We start from the raw sequence: 20,747 nt of genomic DNA on the forward strand, positions 1-20,747 counted from the left end.
CACTATTATTTTTAATGTTGGATCTGAATTAAAAAATTGGGATAGAAGTTATCAGCGGCCACTCCAGCTACGCAAAGGGTGCTCTCAGAAAAAGACTGTTTATGTGCCTAGGGATGGCCCGGGAATCCTCCCTTGAGATCTCTCAGAAGCTTTCATGGAGGTACTCTGCAGTACTTTGCAGAAGGTTTCTGGAAAGAGCTGCCATATTTCGTCCACCATGGTAGGACACTCCAGTATTAACTCTGCTGGCATCATTGTGGCACACAGCACTGCAGCATAAGGACCAGGTCTGTACCCAGACACTTGCAGCATCTGCTCCCTTTCCACCTCTGTTACCCTCAGGAGAATGATATCGCATATGGTGACCTAAGGGAGATGGGGAAGTTTTAAATGCTAGCCCTTAAACTGCAAGCAATTCGGTAAGTAGTCTGCCCCTGTTTGATGAATTCTGGGTCACACTGCCACACTTTGCAGCCAGCATTTAAAAAGCGGAGGGGGAGAGGGGTGATGCTTCCTGTTCACCTCCCTTCCACCCCAACACCCGACTCGGTGCTGCTTTTGTAACAATCAAACTATTTGTGGGTCTTTACGCTGGTGCCTGTCCTCAAGTACCATCCAGGTTGCTATGGGAAAGGGGGTTGTGCTGAGGTTGCAACCATTGATCCCAAGGATGTTTTAACAAAAGCTGCAGCACAAGACCTCTCGCCCATGCTTCGTGGCCTTACTCGCCATGGTTGTAGCAGCAAACCGACTCTTGCAGTACCAGCGGTTCTGCTTAAGTTGTGGCTTGCAGAGAAGTGCATTGAGGGGTGTTTCTTTTATAAAAAAATTTAACCTTGCACCAGAAACAATGTATGTACTCTTAAAGCTGCCCTTGTGCTTTGTGTTCTTTGCAGCTGAAACCTTGTCCGTAGGCGCACGCTCCGCACCAGGACACAGACTTCTCCGGATTAGAAGGGCAGAAAAAGAAGACTCTGGAGAACATGTTCAATGAGTTAATGTGCACCTCCGAGAGTGACAAGATGGAGCTCAGCGCACAGAGGATTACACTGTCCATCAGACTGCACAATGATCGCAAGGACAGAAGAGCATGCAAGGAATACAAGCGTGTCACGCAGGATGAGATGGTGCGGATTATGAGGGAGCAAACAGACATGCTGAGGCGTCTGGTTGAGGTTCAAGAAAGGCAGCTGGACACTAGAGTCCCGCTGCAGCCTATGGTGAACCTGCTGCCATCATCGCCAAGCTCCACATCCTCCTCTCCCAGACATCCTAGGATGCGGGTCAGTGGGGAGTCCGGTATCCCTTGCACTCACCTCCAGGGGAGGGTACAAGAACCAGAAGGCACCCATTCCCACACCTTTGATTGTTATTGCGGTGCAACTGTTAGCAAGCTGTCCTTGTCCATCCCCCTGTTTCCCCCCCAGCCAGTGTTATCAGCCCTTTTGCCCCAGGTTATCTTACTTTTCTTTACTCTCTCTCAGTGTTTGTAAGCATAATAAAAATCAATGCATTGAGAAGAAAAGGCTCTTTATTCATTCAGTACACAGCAGTTAGCGGGGGTGTAGTTTACAGGGGAGTACATGCAATGAAGTGGACAGCTAGGTAAGGAACAACACACATAAGTGTCACATTACTGTGGGTCATTGATTAAACTAGTTTTCAAAGCCTCACAGAGACACAATGTGCCTCGATGTGCTCTTCTTATTGCCCTGGTGTCTGGCTACTCAAAATTGGCTGCCAGGTGATCTGCCTTCACCTCCCACCCCACCGGAAACTTTTCTCCCTTTGTTTCACAGATATTATGGAGCACGCAGCAACAATAATGGGGTTATTGATTTCACTGAGGTCTAACCTAGTAAGTAAACTACGCCAGTGGGCTTTTAAATGTCCAAAGGAATATTCCACCACCATTCTGCACGTGCTCAACCTATGGTTGAACCACTCGTTAGTGCTGTCCAGGCTGACTGTGTACGGCTTCAGAGTCATGGGAGCAAGGGGTAGGCTGGGTCTCCCAGGATCACAATTGGCATTTCAACATAACCAACAGTTATTTTTCAGTCTGGAAAGAAAGTTCCTGCTTGCAACTTTCTGAACAGACGAGAGTTCGTAAAGATGGGCACGTCATGCACCTTTCCTGGCCATCCTACATTGATGTCGGTGAAATGGCCCCTGTGAGCCACCAGTGCTTGCAATACCATAGAGAAGTACCCCTTTCGGTTTATGTATTCTTTGGCAAGGTAGTCTGGTGCCAAGGCAGGGACATACGTTCCGTCTATCGCCCCACCGCAGTTAAGGAACCCCATTGCAGCAAAACCATCCACTATGTCCTGCATGTTTCCCAGAGTCACTACCCTTCTTAGCAAAAGTCTATTGATTGCCCTGGCAACTTGGATCACAGCAGACCTCACGGAAGATTTCCCCACTACAAATTGATTCCCAACTGACCGGTAGCAGTCTGGCGTTGCAAGCTTCCACAGAGCTATTGCCACTTGCTTCTCCACTGTCAGAGCAGCTCTCATTTTAGCATTGCTGTGTGTCAGGGCTGGGGAAAGCTCTTTGCACAGTTCCTGGAAAGTGGCCTTATGCATTCGAAAGTTCTGCAGCCACTGCTTGTCATCCCATAGCTTTATAATGATGTGGTCCCACCAGTCAGTGCTTGTTTCCTGGGCCCAGATGTGGTGCTCCACTGTGTCAAGGTGATGTGCAACTGTCACCAGCATCTGCGAATTGCTCCACTCCATGGCTTCCAGCAGGGCTGCTTGCGTGGCATCACATTGTTCTGCCCTTCGGCTCCTCCTTCAGCTGAGCAAATAGCGCAGGATAAGGCGTGAGGTGTTTGTAATTATCACAACATCAGTGTACAGCTGAGCGGGGTCCATGCTTGCCATGCTATGGCGTCTGCACGGGTAACCCAGGCTTAGGAAAAAAGGCACAAAAAAGGCTTGGTTTGTTTGCCGTTGATTTCAGGGTGGGAGGGAGGGAGGTAAGTGCATCATGGGAGGCTAATGCCATGTTCCCATAACCGCTCGCACCAATGTTTTGGTCCCATGAGTCGTTGCAAGCCCAACCCAACATTCCACTCAGCTCCATGCACTGTGGGATAGCTACCCACAGTGCAGTGCTCCGTGAGTCAATGCAAGCCCTGCTAGTGAGAAAGCGGTCCGCCGACACAATGTGTGTAGCGGGGACATGCAGAATTGACTTGCTTAAATCGGAGACTCAATGTTGACCTAAATAAAATTGAACTAATTTTGTAGTGTAGACATACCATGAGCAAATCTGGCAATGAGACAATCAGCTGAGTGAAGGTTTGCAGGCCATCAGCCAGTATGTCACGTAGCATCTCCATGTCTTGGTACCACAGCATAGTGTAAAGCTTAGTGATGTAGTTATTTTCCCACACAGTGCAAATACAGCTCAGTAGGCCTCCTTCGTTCTGATATGTAGCACTCTTCTGAAGACAATATTGATGATTCCTTGTAGGGGTACAGCTAGGAAAACTCTTAAAAATTCATAAATGGACATTTAAGCAGGAAAATTTGTTTGAATAAACTCGATAAATTTACTTCATCACTATCCATGAGCCATTTTATTGTCTTTCTCTGAAAATGTGTACACGTAATTTTAATTCGCAAGAATACTCACAGAACGACAGTGTTTTGAATTCAAAATGTGTTTACACAAGAATTTGAACCAGAAGTCACAGAAATGCGCCTATGAATTTGTTTATGCAAACATTTGTGTCACAAGTGATTTACTAAAGCCTTCTTCCTTTTCATAGGTTTGCCATCCAACAAGGGAGCACACAACACTGTGTGCTTAAATATGCTCTGTGATTGGTCACCTAGCAAATAGAGTAAATAGTTGGGAAGTGATCAATGAGATTAAGCTTGTTCCCATAAAACATTTAATGAATAACTTGGAATAAGAATAAAAATCAGTCTTTTTGCAGATTACCCCTTTTTTTGTTCACAAATTAAAATTGTCCGATAAACTTGCTGAGATGACCTGGCCAACTTTAATCAGAATTACAGGCTTTTGCGTAATTATTTTTCTAAATTTACATAGATTTTTTTTTATTGGAATTATATGAGCCAGTATTTACAATTGCATACACTTTTCCCATTTAAAGAAAAAATAAAAGCAGTCTCTCTGGTGACACAACTTCAAGTGGAATACAAATGGAATTTTAGCCCTATGGAGTGGAGAAAGCAAAGAACAAAAGAACAAGTGAGAGAAAAACATGACGAAATCCCAAAAGGAAGAGGAGGAGGGAAATAAAACTTTCTTCACACTTCACACGGGTACATAACTCTTCAACCCTTCTTAGTTCCTGGTTTAGACATCTTGTCCTTTTATTAACAGAGTATTTAAAGGTAGAATTTAAACCAAAGAATGCATAATTTAGCCAGCTTTCACCCTGAGTTAGAGGTATTCTTCCCTCTTCTAGCCCGTGCCACCCTTTGGTCAGCCTGGCATCTGTTGGCTGGAGGGTGAAAGGGCTTTGGCAGTGACTGGCACTACTATGAAATGAAATATTTGTAGAAGCAGTAGCTCCATGCCTATGGAGTGAACAAAGATGACAATACTCGGCACCCTCCATGGCTCATCTCTGTAATAACTTGCCAATTTTTTAAGGACGAGTTAAGATGGACCAGGCAGCCTGACAAAATAAAGCCTCCTGAGCACTGGCATCAATTCTGCCCCATCATCCCATGAGTCCAAGGTCCTGCAAGAGCTATTTATGCTGCAGAGGGATGAGTCAGACCTTTAGTGATGCCCTTCTGATTGGCATGTGAAGAAGAGAGCAGAAGATAGGGAGTGGAAAAAGAGGAGCAAACCCCCACGGACTGGGACTGAGCGGTGAGAGATTGGAAAAGGCATTTTGGGTAGCAAAAGGGGCAGAGCTTAGGAAGGGCAGCATAAAGCTGTAGAGAGGGAACCCCCATTGAATTTGTGCTTGGAAAGGTGGGCCATCTAAACTCTTATGTCCTGCTCCTGAGTAAGGCAATGGACTGAAAGGATGTTACTAGTTTGCCGGATAGCAGCTCGGCTCTGGCAGAGATTACTTGTGGCATCTAATGCCCATTTGTTGGTAAAGCCAAGGATTGAATGAAAGTAAAGCTTCAAACTCAGCCCTGAAGGTGGGGGGGGGGGGCCTTTCAAGGCAGAGGAGGTCAGCTTTGCTCCCTGCTGTTAGACCATCTGGCCTCCTGACACAGAAAATGTGGGTCTCAACTAATTTTTCCCATGCATCCTCTGTGATTGGGCAATGGAAAATCCCTGGGTCCACAATCCAGTCCTACAACCACAGCCCCTTCACCTGTGCAGAGTCATCCTCAATCCAAAGGGCCATCCAGTCCGGCATCTCTCTGAGGTCACTGACTATTTGTAACTCTCTGGGTCTGCAGACAGATGGATGTATGCGGTGTCCCAAGAAACCACTGCCTGATACAGCCCAGGAGGAACCAGGCTTGGCAGCCATACCAGTATTCCTTCCTCCAAGGCCTGCCTGGTCAGGCACCAGCAGTCCCTCTGTAGGCAGGAGATTGGATGGCTGCTGGATAACATGACTGAGCAGCATAGCATCATAGCCTGTGCAGAAGTCCTGAGTCTGGCAGCTTCACTGCATCATACGATATAGATGATCTGGGGCGGGGCTTTCAGAAGAGGTGTAGGATTGAGATCTAGGAACTCCTGCATTCTAATTCTGGCTCTGACAATGACTTCTATAACATTAGGCCAAGTATTTAACCTCTTTGGCCTCGTCTTGACTAGGAAAAAGGCTCTGCACGGCCTGCCACATAAATTGGGCTCTCATCTGTGCAGCAACTTGGTTTAAAAAATAAAATACTATTAGTTATCCGGTGTCAGTTTATAGATGTGACTTGCGTGCTGTGACTGTCTGTAGCAAGGGGCGGGGTCAACAGAGTTTTTCTCCAGTCAGGAAGATGTTTTTCCCCCAGATGGAAGGATTACTTTTTTTCCCCTTCTTTAAGTTGATGGAGATGAGCAAATCCTTGCAGCGGGGAGCAGGATCAAAAGTGGTTTAGTTTTGCTGAGAACTCATTCAGATGGAGATTTTTTCTCCTGATCACCCACTCCATACATTTCTTTAGTCAACTGAGCTTCAGATGTCTGGGACTTTCTTCTGTTGTTAGGAGGTTAATTGGAATTTTCTGTGACTATAGAAAAGGGTTTTCATAGTTTAGCTGCTCCAGCAAGGGAGTTTCAAAAGCTTGGAAAGCAGAAGTAAGTCATCTTATACCTCTTCTGTTTCAATTGCTTTGCCAAAGTGATGTAAGGAGTGCTGAGATACCATTATCCCGGGCACACCAGGGTTCACTTACAGAACATTTCCATTCTAGTTTGCTTGCAAATTTAACTGGGTCAGCAGTTGAATCCCTCTCACTGTGGTTTGTAATCAATTATGGCTCGAACATCAGTATCACAGAAGATGGTCATGTGAGTAAGAAGTAGGGTTGCTAGGGGACGTTTCCTAGGTTGGTGGGCCAGATCATCTGCTGTTATAACTCCATTCAGTTACATAGCACCATGTAGTAAACCAGTGGTAACACTGGGATTAGAACCCTGGTCTCCTGACTCCCAGTTTAGTGCCCCATCTACTAAGACATTACCTAGTAGCACTAGTTAGAACACAGCTACTGTAAGTACTACATTAGCACATAATGGAGGCTGAGTTTATGTCCATGTCTCCTCAGACACACCCATTCTCAAGTTTTCATGAACACTACATTCTGATGAGCAAAGGGAGGGGGACTTGAGACTCACTCCCGCTCTGTGTGGAGGACCACACCTAAAGCTACACCTCACTGATGTACTCATACATGGCCTCCTCTCCATGAACTGGGAAACACAATGCTGGGTGGTGTTCAGCAGGGAGCTCAGGAACATGCAGAATCAAGGGCCATACCCTCACATGCTATGCTGAGGAACATGAGTGCTGAAGGAAGAGATTACTGGTGCTCAAGAATGTGTTCCGCCTCTTTCCATCCTTTAGTTATAAAACCATTCTCTGGGGAAGGAGAAGAGATGGGCTCTTAACTCCTTTTGGCTCTGGTCAGGGCTACAGCTGGAGAAATGTAATTGTTTTGAGAGTGGAATGGAGTTTGTCATGCTTTTGTATCCAGAGACGTCTGCTAGTGACTTTCAACATCCTTAGAAATAGTCTGGAATTTCCATTCCATACTCCTAGTCCACATCCCATCTTTCCAAGAGATACAATGATTTTGTTGTGATTCACTTGCTTTCTGGTCAACTGAATATGCAAATACTACTGGGCGAGGCACTGTCAGCTGTTCTCCACCATTGGCAAATGGCACCAGAAAGGAGTTAAAAGGGAAGACCCAGACAAGAAATCCTGCTAGCTTTTCCCAATCTCTCTCTTTTTAAGATTAGCTAATTTGGTATGGTGAGAGAGGCGGCCCCTCAGCCCTGTAAGAAAGGGGTTCTCCAGATACCACTTTGCTAGGTGTCTCAGACATGCCTGGCCTATTGACTCTCCTGCTTTCTGTACCAGACAAAAGATGCCCCTTTGACAGGTAGACATACAGCATCATAATGCCCAGTCAATTTCTCTACAACTAGCCCATCGTTAACCCGGTATCTGTATAGATGCACCAGTGTTGATCCCTGAGTATAGACAAGAACATGGAAGGGTTAGCACTGACTGACCTCACTGAAGTTTAACCCCTACTTCAAGAAAGGCTAAACCCTGATTAGTGCATTCGGTACACACCCTGGCTTGCCCTTGTTTATATTTAGGGGTAACCACTTGTGCAGCTGCACTGATTTCTTGTCACCGATAGCTAAGTAAGGGATATTCCTGGCTAACTATTATGCTTTAGTCCAGGCACTCCAACACCTAGGCTTTGGACCTCCCTGGAGGAGGCAGCAGGTAGGAGCACCTCCTGTTGTCACTAATTGAACAAAGAGATAATAGGTGTCCTTCCTCACACGTGTCCTCAAAACAGCATCCAGCCTGTGTGACGAGCTAGGGAAGGAACCTTGGATTTTAATTCCCAGCCTGGTGCCATATCCACTGTAATAGTGACAAGAATAACTAACTTTTCCCATTTTCCCAAAGGAGGTACTACATGCTGTCCTTGAAATTTGTGTACACTTCCAGCATGAATGGGGGTCACGTAGGTGGATTGCAGGTGTTATGGAATGAAAGATAGTCTGCCTAATGCAGTGTTTCTCAAATGTGGCCAGCATGGCTGCATGTAGCCACCAGGGGCTTTTTGTTCAGCCACAGCCTCCTGGGTGGTGAATGGAGGTGGGGCACAAAGCAGCGGCCCCTCCCCAGGGCCGTCAGCAGGGATTGGGTTCTGCCCCTTCTGGAGCCACACACACCAGAGAGGCAGGCCGCTTTTGTTTGTTCCCCACCTTCCCGGGGGTGGTGGGGTTCGGGCGTCTGGCTTCAGCCTTGGGGTGGCAGATGGTGGGCTTTGTTCTCCGGCCACAGGGTTTCACGGTCTGGCCGCAGAGCCATGGGCTCTTGCCCTGGCCTCCAGTCATGCGGCAACAGGCGCCGGCCCCAGGCTCACCACCCCACATCACTCCTGGTCCCCGCTACGTCCTCCATGCGGCTGCAGAGCTCCAGTCTTGGGCTCTGCCCCCAGGCTCACCAACACCCCCTGACCCCCACTGCCTCCCCGGACTCCTCATCCACCCGCCCACCCCATTGCATCTGGCCCCCACTGCCTCCCCACCTCCCCATCCGGGGCTTAATTTGTCCCCCGGCTTGCCAGGGCTAAGTAAGTTTGTTGTGAAAAGCGATATTTGTATGTTTGTTAGTATCACTGTTCACAGCCTCACAGATCACTAGCAAATCTGCTACTGTGGAAAGTGATATTAGAAAACATGCAGATATCACTTTTCACAGAAGCAGACTAGCAAGACTTAAAAAAAAAAAGCAACCAATAAGCAAAAGAAACAACAACAAAAGACAAGAACATGCAAAGCACCTTATTTGTTTCCATTCTGCTTAGGTCCAGTAAAGAAAATAGACAACTATACATTATTTTTATTATTAAGTCTGCAAAAAAAACCCAACATAAATAAATTACAATGATTTAGACATGTAGATGTGTGTATTTATTTGTTTTTCCTGAAGTTGATTAAGTATTTTAGGAAAAATTGTCAGAGCGGCCACCAGCAAGAGTTGGCGGCCGCACTCTGAAGCCACCAAAAAATTTGTTGCGAGAACCCCTGGCCTAATGCTACCACTAGATGGCACACGTCCCATGTTTTCAAGCAGAAAGCTACGCTGGCTGTAAAAAATCTTTTGAAAAGAATTAAATTCTATTGTGTGGATCTTTATTTGTAATCATTTTTAAGCACTTGAGTAAAAATAGCACTGACTTAATGCCTGTTACTCGGATCACTTCAGAATATGCTTTAGAACATTTACAGTTACCCTCTCAGTCTAAAGCATTTAATATTGGCCGCTTCTGCATGTAGCCTGCAGTAAGCATCTTATGAGTATTATTTATCACTCCTTACTAGTACGTTAGAGAGGCAGATTTTCCAATTATTTGCTGTTCCGGCCGGATGTTTTTCTTTCTTCAGAGTAAGTTCACGAAATAGGAGAAGCAGTCAGGATATTAGCTAAATACTGGTGTTAATACAAAAGGAAGTCCTGTTTACTGGTATAACTGCAGACAGTGAGTTCTTTTACTTGTGTTTGGATGTTCTAACCTATTGATTTAGAAAATGAAGACAGACACCACCTCTGAAATTTAACTGTGTAAGTTGGCTTTTTTACTGCTAGACAGACTACTGGCAGGCAAATAAACCAAAAAACAAATCTGAACTTATAAACTAAGATAAACCTTGCACTACAACAAGATTTTGGTCTGGAATTTAAATTGTATGTTTGTTCTGTTGCTCTGTGAATATAAACCCTTAAGAACAGACACCCAGATTCCAGGGTGATGGACACACTATAAATAACCTAGGAAGACGGAAGAGCAGTGATTCCTTAAATTATCTTGCCAGATTAATTCTCATTAGCTGCGTTTACCCTTTAAACCACCTTTTCACGCCCCCACTCCTAGGTTGGCTGTGTACTGGGCTAGTCCCGACCCCAAGCATAAACCAAAACAGCTGGCTGTTACCAACCACCAAAGGCTGTTACAGCAGCTGGAGTTTGCCAGAGGGCACAGGACCCCTAGCCACGCTCCCTCTGGCAGCTGGAGGAAGCAGCAGTGGTCTTCTGTACCAGTTCTACACCACTAGAAGAGCCCTCTCTACTGGGATGATCCTCTTACTCTGCTTTTGGTGGAGCACCACGAAGTGGTCTTAATGTAGCTGTAAATCAGGACCATCCACTGCATCTATGACAGAGTTTGGATGGAGCTTTGCAAAGATAAGAAGATGCTCTATACTACGGTGCTCTAACTCACTAAACTTTGACAATCTGTAACTGAACTCTCCTGGATTAAATCCAGTGCTACAAACTCTATGTATATTATTTTGATGTCTTGTAAAACCTCTTTGTGCAGGTTTGTTGACAAGAGCACTGACAAGCAGGGTACACTGGAATGCTCTAGAGGGCCAGCGGTTGTGGCTTTCATTTCTAGGTCACCCATTCAAAGCTAGCCTACATTGCAGCTAAAAGTCACTGAAAGCTATGTAGTGAGCTGTGTGAACATAGCTTTGTTCTTACTAGTAAGAGTGTCCACCTCACAACATCCATCACCATAGTTACTAGGAGCTTGCTGTCTTAGAGGAGAACATGGATTATAGGTTTATGCAGACTGAGCTAGTCTCTCCCACACTCTTGTATCCCTCCAGGTCAGCATTGAGGCATGCTAGCGTGAATTAACTCACATTGTCAATAGCAGTGCTGTCTCTGGTCTGTAGCCAGAGAACTTTAGGAAATGGTGCTGTTAATTTCTCAGTTAAATAATCTAACAAGGACCAGTGGAAAGTTCACTTTAGGTTCTGTATGAGGTAAGTGGCCTCATATCAAATTATGGCCCCTCTTTAGGAAAAGCGAGACTGATTAGTACACAATTCCTATAGTCTCCTTTATAAGAGCTGATTACTATCAGCTCTCCCTTGTGATTTAGTTAAGTATTAAAGATTATACTAATCTAAGTAATCCTGTGCACTCCTAATGTAAACAATTTGTGAGTTGTAAAATAATTATACCATAAACTGTAATTCTGATGTCAAACTAACTGGTGAAAAGACTAACAGACAATTCTTAACTGATGAACAAACATGGAGTAAAAAAGGAAAAGACTTTCAGTTGCACTGGAATAACTATACTAGTCAATGTATTTACAGATGGATTACTAAGAACAGAATTGGGCCCCTACAAAAGCCACCAGCAATACTGAGTGCCCTTAGTAGGCAAAATGATTTTGCTGAAGTTATCTACCTTCATTCTAGCTTCTGAATGCATTCTATGTTTTAAAACCAATCCTTCCATACTTGAAGCAGAGGGGAGCCTTACTTGAACAAAAATAGCAGGACCAGGCCGTGCGTTGCTTGTTTTTCCCCTAAAGTCACTAATAGAGCAGTAGCAGGTTGCTCCATGATCATTTTAGAGCTGTGCCATACATCTCAGCATGTGAAGAGGTTTGACTATCTATTCAGGCAAGCCTGGATGCACTGCAGAAAAGCTACAGCCCAGTCCTGCTTCCTCACCAATGCTTTTGAACCCAACCACCCCCTTCGGAAACATTCCTTCTCACTCAGACTTAGGGCTTCCTGGAATAAGGCTGCTCAAGAAGCTGAAACATGTCTTGAATTTTATCTGTTGTCCACTAATGATAGCTGGGAGCACTCTTGCCCAGCTTGGACCCAAATGTAGGTCTTAGGCCAAAGTTCTAACTCATTTAAGTGAAGCATTTCAGTTCTCTGTGTAACGCTGGCAAACCAGGTGCTGGAAGCCAGTCTGTTTCACTTGCATGTTAGCATGCTGAAGATGGGTATTGACCTCATAACAATGTGAAATGCTTGTAAATTAGTGCATAAAATAATCTCACATCTTTATCATACAATGTAAGGCAATATTTAAGTTTTTGCTTTATAACTGTAAAAAAAAAAAAAGTTTGCCCTGAAACTGTCAGCAGGGATCTTCTTCTGCTCATCAAGAAGGCTATCAAAACTAAATGGGCCATTATGAGACATCACAACACAAATGTTTTGTCAATTGCCCCTTCATACTCACAAAGAGGTTACATTCAAGAGGGCTCTTCCCATCAGCTTGAACTCTGAAAGAAGGAAATAAAAATAAGGAACAAGAGAATTTTCATCTCTCTGGCTTTAGGATTCTTACAGGGTTGGAGCTATGAAACAGAAGCAGAGAACCCCAGGGCCAACCTGGGTTATCCCTAAAAGGCATACAGTGCTGAGAGATTAATACAACAGTCACCTTTTAAAACCCTAGACTGTAAACTCAGTGTATATGTTTGCTTGCTTTAACCTTGTAATAACTCATTTCTTTTCTTAGTTAATTAATCCTTAGTCAGTTTGCTACAGGATTGGCTACAAGCTTTGTCTTTGGGGTGAGATCTGAGATACAAATTGACCTAGGGTAAGTGACTGGTCTCTTGGGATTGCAAGCAACCTGCATCTTTGGTGTATGGCAACCAGCTATCACTAAGTCCGGCTTGTCTGGGTGGCAAAATAGACTGTAGTGCCCAAAGGGACTGTCAGACTATGATAAGACGATTCTAGTGCTTCAGGAGTTCACACTTGTTACTGGGTTGGTGAAAGGTAATTATAGAACACAAAACCAGTTGCAGGTCTCTGCCCTGCTTCTTGACCGTCTGTCCTGAGCTTGGCACGACACTCTTCACTTAGAAAGGAAGAAAGGGAGGGGGTGATGGCGGAAAAGCAAAAAACCCACAATGCTTTGTGTTTACAACAGGAGGATAAAGACAGTTTATGAAAGGAAACTCCCCCCACCCCACCCCCCAAAAAAATCAAGACACAAGAATCCATTACTTATTCACAGAGGTTAACAAAATTTTATTTTGATAGAAAAATTAAATAGCAAAGTTTTTTGTACAGTGATAAATTAGAAATTTACAGTACATACATCAATGCAGATATACTTTCTGTACATCTAAAAAATTATCAGTGTCCATTCCCTTCAACAAGTTAGTTTCTCTTCCTGAAGCTCTATCATAAGTAGTTTCGCTTGTACCTGTCTGTCAGACATTTCAGAATCCTGTATGTCAGCACAAAACACCAACTGGGGGTGGGACTGGCTTGAGAGAGAAAGGAGGAGAAGGGATTCAGCAGAAAAAGTAACTGTTGTAAAGTTTTGAGCTCTATAGCCACAGCAACTGCAATTCCAAGGCAGGATTAGTCACACATTGTTTGGTTTTAAATTCATAACTACGTTGAAATGAGAGAAACCGAGTTGCCGATATTCAGTCTTCGTAACTACGTGCTTCAGACTTGATCTAGAGTGGCTTTTCCAATAACAAATGCCCAAACAACTAGAACAGCAAGGTAAATGCACATAGTTAAGTTGTGCCTTTTCAGAGGGGCTTCTGCGGCCCTGGGTCAGATGCTCTGCCTCATTACCTGGAAGTAAATCGGGAAGAAATTCACTGAGCTCTGGTACATAACTGCAAGAGAATTTAGGCCCACTGTGTCTCAGACAGGCACAATGCCTCCAAGGGAGAATGGTCGCTATGTGGCTGCTATCCCCATACTATTTGAGTGCCTCACAACTTCCATGGATTTATCTTCCCCTCACCCTGCAATGTAAGGAAACATCATCCTCATCTGACTCACTTTCAGATGTCACTGATCACCAGTGCTATCATTCTAGTAAGAGATCTACTGAGTCATGCTCTGAAATTCAATGATAACAGGAAAGGTCACCCCTTAACAAATTCTGGGATGACGAGGATAAAAATGCATAGGTCAATCACATCAAATAGCATGAAGTTCAGTGTGTATGAATCCCCGAGCGTCCTTAACCTGTGACTTCACTGGAGGGACTCCTGGATGAATTTGGCGCACTCACTTTCTCGCCTTCACCCCTCAGAATTTAGAGCTAGCTTCTGATTTGGCATCCTTATTTCAATCGTAAATAGATCAAGCATCATGGTGAAGCCCAGCCATCCACAGTTTTCATTCTTGCAAAACTGTTTCCAGACCAGAATACATAGATCCAACAAGGCATTACCATCCAACAGAAGAGACTTGATAAAGGATTGGATTTGGAACACTCAGCTAGTACATAGAGCTGATCAAAATAATGGTGTGTTGTGGGTAGAATGAGTCAAGTTGTCACTTACTCTGCTAGTGACTGATCCCAGCTGCGCAGATTGAAATGAGGTTGTTTTGTTTTTAAGCACATATTTCAGCACAGACACAATGCAGGCCTTTAACACAGTTTGAGAGATAGAGGGGGGACCCCTTTCAGGCCTGCCTCATCCTACAAAAGACCACAGAACCCTCAGCTACCACTTAAGTCCACAGAAATTGAAGGCACTCAGCATCTCCCTTGATCAGGCACCCATACACCAGGGGTTGTCAAACTGGGTCATTACATGGGGGCGTCGCAAGCTGTCAGCCTCCAGCCCAAACCCTGCTTTGCCTCTAGCATTTATAATGGTATTAAATATATTAAAAAATGTTTTTCCATTTATAAGGGGGGGGTCACACTCGGAGGCTTGCTATGTGAAAGGGGTCACCAGTACAAAAGTTTGAGAATCACTGCCATACACTGAAGACAAAGCAAGATTTTAGGGCACACAGGGGAAGCTACTGGTGGGTCTTTCAAGGGGAGCACTTAAATGCTGCTCTTTATTTAGGTTTACATTATACTTCCTGTTAATCAAGCTGGACTGTGGCATTCATTAGTCTCATGCTCCCTATGAACATGACAGGCCAAGGGCAAGGAACCTTGCCACTAACTAGGAAACATATTACTCACCAAGAAGAAGTTGGATTTCTTCTCCATGGAGCCCTTTTCAAAAAGGAAAATGTCTCCATTGTTGCTGAAGTCTGATTGCATTCTTACATATAAAATTTTTTTTTTTAAGTCACTTTCAGTGACCATCAGTTTGAGCCAGTCAGCTGTACTGCTATGTCATGGCTGGAGAATGTTCTTTTATTTTTAATTGACACACACACTTATACGAATTATCTGTGTTAACATGAAGTTGCCAAGTAACTTAACATTTCACTTTTCCCAGACTGGCGTCTGCATAGATGTAATCACACAGAGTGAAATATATTAAGTCTTAATTGCTTAATGCAATAGGTCTCCAGGGAGAGCCAGATAAGTTTACTTGGAGAAAAACTACATGTTCTGCTGAATAAAGAGTTTGTCCAAAGTGAGCCTTCATTCACTTTCCCTCAGCTGTATATTGCAGTAGGAAGGAGAGCTATTAAAAGAAAAACCCTAAGTTATTAATGCAAAGGAATAAAGTAGTCAGAGTCTGGAAATAGCCAGGTTATCAAAAAAGGATAAAAGGGGGCAGGGAGATAAATGGAAACTATATATGCTGTTATGCTTCAATCTCCCAGTTAATCTACTTCTGATAAAAGAAAGTACTGAGTGAAGCTTCTAAACACATCAAATGAAGTACTGATGTTTTAGAGAGCAAAGCGCGTGCCAATGTAGAGGTTAGTATTAGGTTGTCAGCTGAGCTATACAGCAATCCATCCTAACACCTAACTGAATCCTACAAATTCCCTGTTTGAGTTGTTACCTGGAAAGCTTCACTGGCATTTGCATAAGGACCTAATCCTTCGCTGAATTATGCACCGTGCAACACTGATGAAGGCAACAGGCTGTATCGGCTATGGGTCCAATCCTAAAAGGTGCTGACCACGTCCCTTAAGACACTGAATTCAAAGGGAGTGATGCTGTCAATTGAAGCTGAGAGCACCCATCGCCTCACAGGATTGGACCCTAACCCAGCCCAGAATTTGGCCCTCATCCTCCATGCACTGTAACATGATTCAGGAAAATCGGCAACCCAAGTAACAAGATGCAAGACCCTGTGGCTTCTAATGACACTAATACATTGCAACCTGCTTTACAAAAATGTGACATTCAGATTTTTCACAGCTTTCAAAGCCTCCCCGGGCTTTTGTATTTTGGGCAGCATGCTTTATGATTATTCTGTTTTTGAAATTATTGCTTATTCTTTAAGGTTTCTTTTCAGAGACAGATCTTGTACTTTACCTCCCCATACCACCCCAGCAACATTTCTACTGCAAGTGTTTATACACAAGTCCTTCTTGGAAGAGATGTCAGCACGGAGGTTTTGTTTACACCACAGTCTCATTCCCTTTCCCAGGTTTCACCCAACCATCCACTCTCTTCTCTCGTTTCACTTTCCCTGAGTTCACCAGTCTGTTAGAGCACTTCTGCCACGTGTGCAGAGTCTTGGCAGACCAAATCCACATGCCAGATGTGATACCCACCAGCAGAGACATGAAAATTTTGAGCATCTCCACTGCCATATTGGAATCATCCGCTGAATAGCGGAAGATAGCCCAGTTGGAGATTTCATAGAAGTAACATGCAATTACACATGTAGCTGGGACAGTGTATAGAACGGAAAAGACACCAATTTTGACCATCAGTCTTTCCAGCTTGTCAGTTTTAGTCCCATCTTTTTGAAGATTAGACCTGATTTTAAATAAGGCCACTAAACCTGCTGCTATGAATAAAGTTCCAATAACCAAGTAGGTGAAAAGCGGAGCAACGACAAAGCCAGTGAGCGCATCTAGGTTCTGGTTGCCGACATAACACAGACCAGTGAGCTCATCTGCATCTACCAGTCTCATAATCAAGATGACTATGGTCTTCACTGCAGGGATAGCCCAGGCTGCAATATGGAAATAGGAGCTGTGCATTTCTATAGCCTCATGGCCCCATTTGAGTCCTGCTGCTAGAAACCATGTTAATGTCAGAATCACCCACCAGATGGAGCTAGCCATCCCAAAAAAATACATCAGTAAGAAAATTATAGCACATCCTGTGTTCTTAAGACCTTCTTGGATAAGAACAGGTTCTGCTGCCTCTTCAAAATCACAGGATATCCTTTCCCGGCCTACAGTCAGCCTCACAATATAAGCAATGCTATAAATATTGTAGCACATGCTCAGAAATATGATGGGGCGCTCAGGGTAGGAAAACCTGGACGAATCAGTCAGGAAGGTCAGGACTGTGAAGGCCGTTGATATGAAGCACAGGCTAGCCCACACGGCCATCCAGATATCAGTGAATTCCTTAGCTGATCTGCTATAGAGACCAGCATCATAGCCACACTTAAGGACACAGCTCAGGCTTCTTTTTACCCAGATATACTGCTCTGAATTAGATCCCATTGTGTGACACTCTTCTCCTGGCTGCAAGGATGTCTTGCTGTGAAGGGGAACCTCTTCATCCCCTGGACCCTCCATACACATGTGGTTATGGTCATTTTGGGGTGGGAATTTACTGCAGTTTAGACTGTCTGGCCAGGCAAATCCAAATTCTTTCAGAACAGGTTCACATCTTCTTTTGACGGAAAGGCACATGCCACCGCAGGGACCTATTGGGATGTTAATCTTCTCTGTGCACATTGGAACATAGACTGAACAAAGGAAGAACTGGAAGAGAAAAACAATAGTCAAACTTGTGCTTAAAAGAAGATACAAATGGTAGACTATATAGCAAGTTCCCTCTCTATCCTCTTTAACTGTTCAGTTACTTTGCCTAAGTAAGCAAGGAGCAGCATGTAGTAAAGAAACCAAGGGAAAAAATCCTAAAAACCTCAGCCCTTGTTTTCAATTCAAAAAGTGTTTTAAGGCCAAATCTTCATCACTTTACTCACTAGAATTAGCTTTACTGAAGTCAATGGGCCAAATTCACGCAAGGCGAGCAGAACTTAGCCTAGATCTAAGCCTCAAATTTACAGTTTAGGAGGGCAAAACACCAACTGAATAAGTAATTTAAACTTTAACACAAATATATAGACCTTAGTTTTTGAGACTGCATAGAGATATTTAAAACTTGAAATAAAACAGTTAAAATATTAAGAGCTCATTGAATTAACAACATTCATGGTTGAACTTGGTCTTTGTAAATCGTATTTTCTCTTATAATGAAGTTAGGACAATAATTTGCTCAGTACTTGACTCTTGTAATTCTGGTACACACAAAGCAAATAGATCTGTGTGTAAAACTGATCATTTAAGAAAAATGCCAAGCAATTATTAGTTTGGATACAACTATCTGAAGTAGTAAGTTTGTTATTCAACAACATCTAAGTCATCGGCTAGGACAGGGATCTTGCCATTAATATGGGAGAGCAACTCCTACAGTGAAGTTACTGGAGGGGGTCCTCTTACCACAATTTTATGCTATGTCCCTTTGTTTTTTTATGATGACAAGTCACACATATGTTCACCTCCTCTGTCCATTATGTCTGGATGCACATTGGTTCACCAGCTCCATACACATAACAACTGTCATCTATGGTTATAAGTGAAGGGCTTTATATGCAAGCATCTGAACTGGAAAGTCATGTCCTTGAAACTGTCTGTTTAGCATACGCTGTACTTTCATGGTGTTCAAGGATAAATATTTTTCTTTAAGAAGTCAGTGAGAAAGTTCACATGCCTTGATCTGTAAAAGTCATATTTTTAATATTAGGCTAAATGACATTTTCAAACCCATAAAAAGAGAGATCAGCCAATTTATTAACCCTGATTTAGGATGTTCCCTTTAGTCTTCACACTAGTCCAAATTCCTGGGCTACCAAAGGGAACATAAACAAGTACAGCATGCCAATCGACAGAAAAGTTTGGCTTCTTCTCCTAGCTTCTGACTTTGTGTGGAGGTTACTCCAGAAAGAGGACTGGGAACGGGGCTCCTTGTGTATTTACTTCAGTCTCTCAGCAACTGTAAACTGTGAGATTAAATGCTATTGTAACCTTATTGTACCTTCTTATCTGTAGATTCACACCCAGAGGGGAAAGCTAATCTTGAGCCACTTTGCAGCTGGAAGTTTCCAAATGTATCTTTGTTTAACCCTTTTAATAGTTTCTTTTAAAACTTTTGTTTACCCCAGCAGATATTTTCACGCTCTTCTATCCTAGAAACTTGGGCTAAGAAATAACCCGAAACCTGCCCACGGCTGCTCCCAAATCGGCAGCAGGGAAACTAGGTTGAAGGAGATTTACAAAACAAAGGCAAGAAATGCAACAGATTGAAACTTGGGAGTCCGTGGGAAGTTCGCAGAACAAATGCAAGAAGTAAAGCGGGGGGGGGGGGATTCGGGATAGTCCCTGCTGCTGGAAGCGAAACGGTCTCTTTCCACTCTAGAAACCATTAGTTTAGCACCTTAGGAGCAGATTAGGTTGGGAAATAAATGGGGGGGTTACAGCATTTAGGGGTGCAGCTGGCACCATAACGGCAGCCCTTTCCCTGCAGTCTGCCCCGCTCGGGTTTGCCCCACGAGAGGGATCCTCTGGCCGCGGCACAGATCCCTGGCGCGAGCGCCGCTGCCGAATGTCACTCGTGCGGGGCTTGCCACGGCGGGGGGGGGGGGGGACCGGCGGGGGAGACCCCCGCGCTGGCGGCTCCTGGCAGCGGCAGGAGCCCCCGCCGCACACCCTGCCTCGCGGGCCTGGCGTTCAAGGAGCGGGGCCCGGGGCAGGGAGTGCAAGGGGCGGGCCAGGGCGGCGGCGGCGGCGGCACCCACCTGGAGCTGGCTGGAGCAGCCGTACTGGATGAGCGGGGTGAAGGTGGTGAGCTGCAGCTCCGCGTCCGCCTGCAGCTCGTGCCCCACCAGGTTGGGCATCTTGGTGACGTTGTAGCCCAGGTTCTGGCACATGGCGATGCGGATGGCATCGCAGCGCCGCTCCTCGTCCTCCCCGAAGCCGCGCGCCGCGCCGGGCAGCAGCCCCAGCCCGAGCCACAGCAGCAGCAGGAGGCGGCGGCGGCCCCGCAGCCCCATGGCCCGGGCCGAGCCCCGCGCCGCGCCGCGCGCCCGCCCTGCACCGCCCGGGCGCTGCCCCCGGCCAGACGGGCCCCGCGCGCGGCCGCTCTGCGGACACGGCCCGGCCGGACAGCGCGGGGGCGGGGCGGCCCGGCGGTTAAAGGGCCGGGCGGAGACACTGCCCAGGGGAGGGACCGCGCGGCGCCGCCCCGCCCCCGCCCACGGAGCGACCCACGGGCGGCGGGCGGAGCAGCGGCCCCCACTGCCCTGCCTCCGGGGAGCCATCCCGCCACATGCTCCCCGGTCCTCCCCCGGGGACCCTCCCGCCGCACCCCCGGGGCAACGCCCCCCGATCCTCCCCCGGGGACCCTCCCGCCGCACCCAGGGGCAACGCCCCCCCCGGTCCTACCCCGGGGACCCTCCCGCCGCGCCCCCGGGGCAACGCCCCCCCCGATCCTCCCCCGGGGACCCTCCCGCCGCGCCCCCGGGGCAACGCCCCCGATCCTCCCGCCGCGCCCCCGGGGCAACGCCCCCCCCGTCCTACCCCGGGGACCCTCCCGCCGCGCCCCCGGGGCAACGCCCCCGATCCTCCCGCCGCGCCCCCGGGGCAACGCCCCCCCCGTCCTACCCCGGGGACCCTCCCGCCGCACCCCCGGGGCAACGCCCCCGATCCTCCCGCCGCACCCCCGGGGCAACGCCCCCCGATCCTCCCCCGGGGACCCTCCCGCCGCGCCCCCGGGGCAACGCCCCCCCCGTCCTACCCCGGGGACCCTCCCGCCGCACCCCTGGGGCAACGCC

The 20,747-nt window shown here is 46.2% G+C and overlaps 1 protein-coding gene across 1 annotated transcript; it reads right to left on the reverse strand.

Moving 5' to 3' along the window:
* Positions 1 to 12,990: 12,990 nt before the first annotated feature.
* Positions 12,991 to 20,016, reverse strand: FZD4 (frizzled class receptor 4). The gene is made up of 2 exons (XM_084617802.1): positions 19,713 to 20,016; positions 12,991 to 17,616 (listed from the first exon to the last, which is right to left on the reverse strand). The coding sequence occupies exons 1-2, from the start codon at positions 19,965 to 19,967 to the stop codon at positions 16,288 to 16,290; spliced, it is 1,584 nt and encodes a 527-aa protein (XP_084473928.1). The 5' UTR covers positions 19,968 to 20,016; the 3' UTR covers positions 12,991 to 16,287.
* Positions 20,017 to 20,747: the final 731 nt, after the last annotated feature.

The sequence above is a fragment of the Lepidochelys olivacea genome (assembly GCF_965140295.1).
Source record: "Lepidochelys olivacea isolate rLepOli2 genome assembly, chromosome: 1".
NCBI classification, from domain to species: Eukaryota; Metazoa; Chordata; order Testudines; family Cheloniidae; genus Lepidochelys; species Lepidochelys olivacea.

Bases quoted from the DNA above. Each gene is read 5' to 3' on its own strand.
- FZD4 (XM_084617802.1), bottom strand. From the start codon at position 19,967: ATGGGGCTGCGGGGCCGCCGCCGCCTCCTGCTGCTGCTGTGGCTCGGG. The intron at 17,617-19,712 runs GTGGGTGCCGCC...TTTCTCTTCCAG, and splicing joins GCTGCTCCAGCCAGCTCCAG to TTCTTCCTTTGTTCAGTCTA.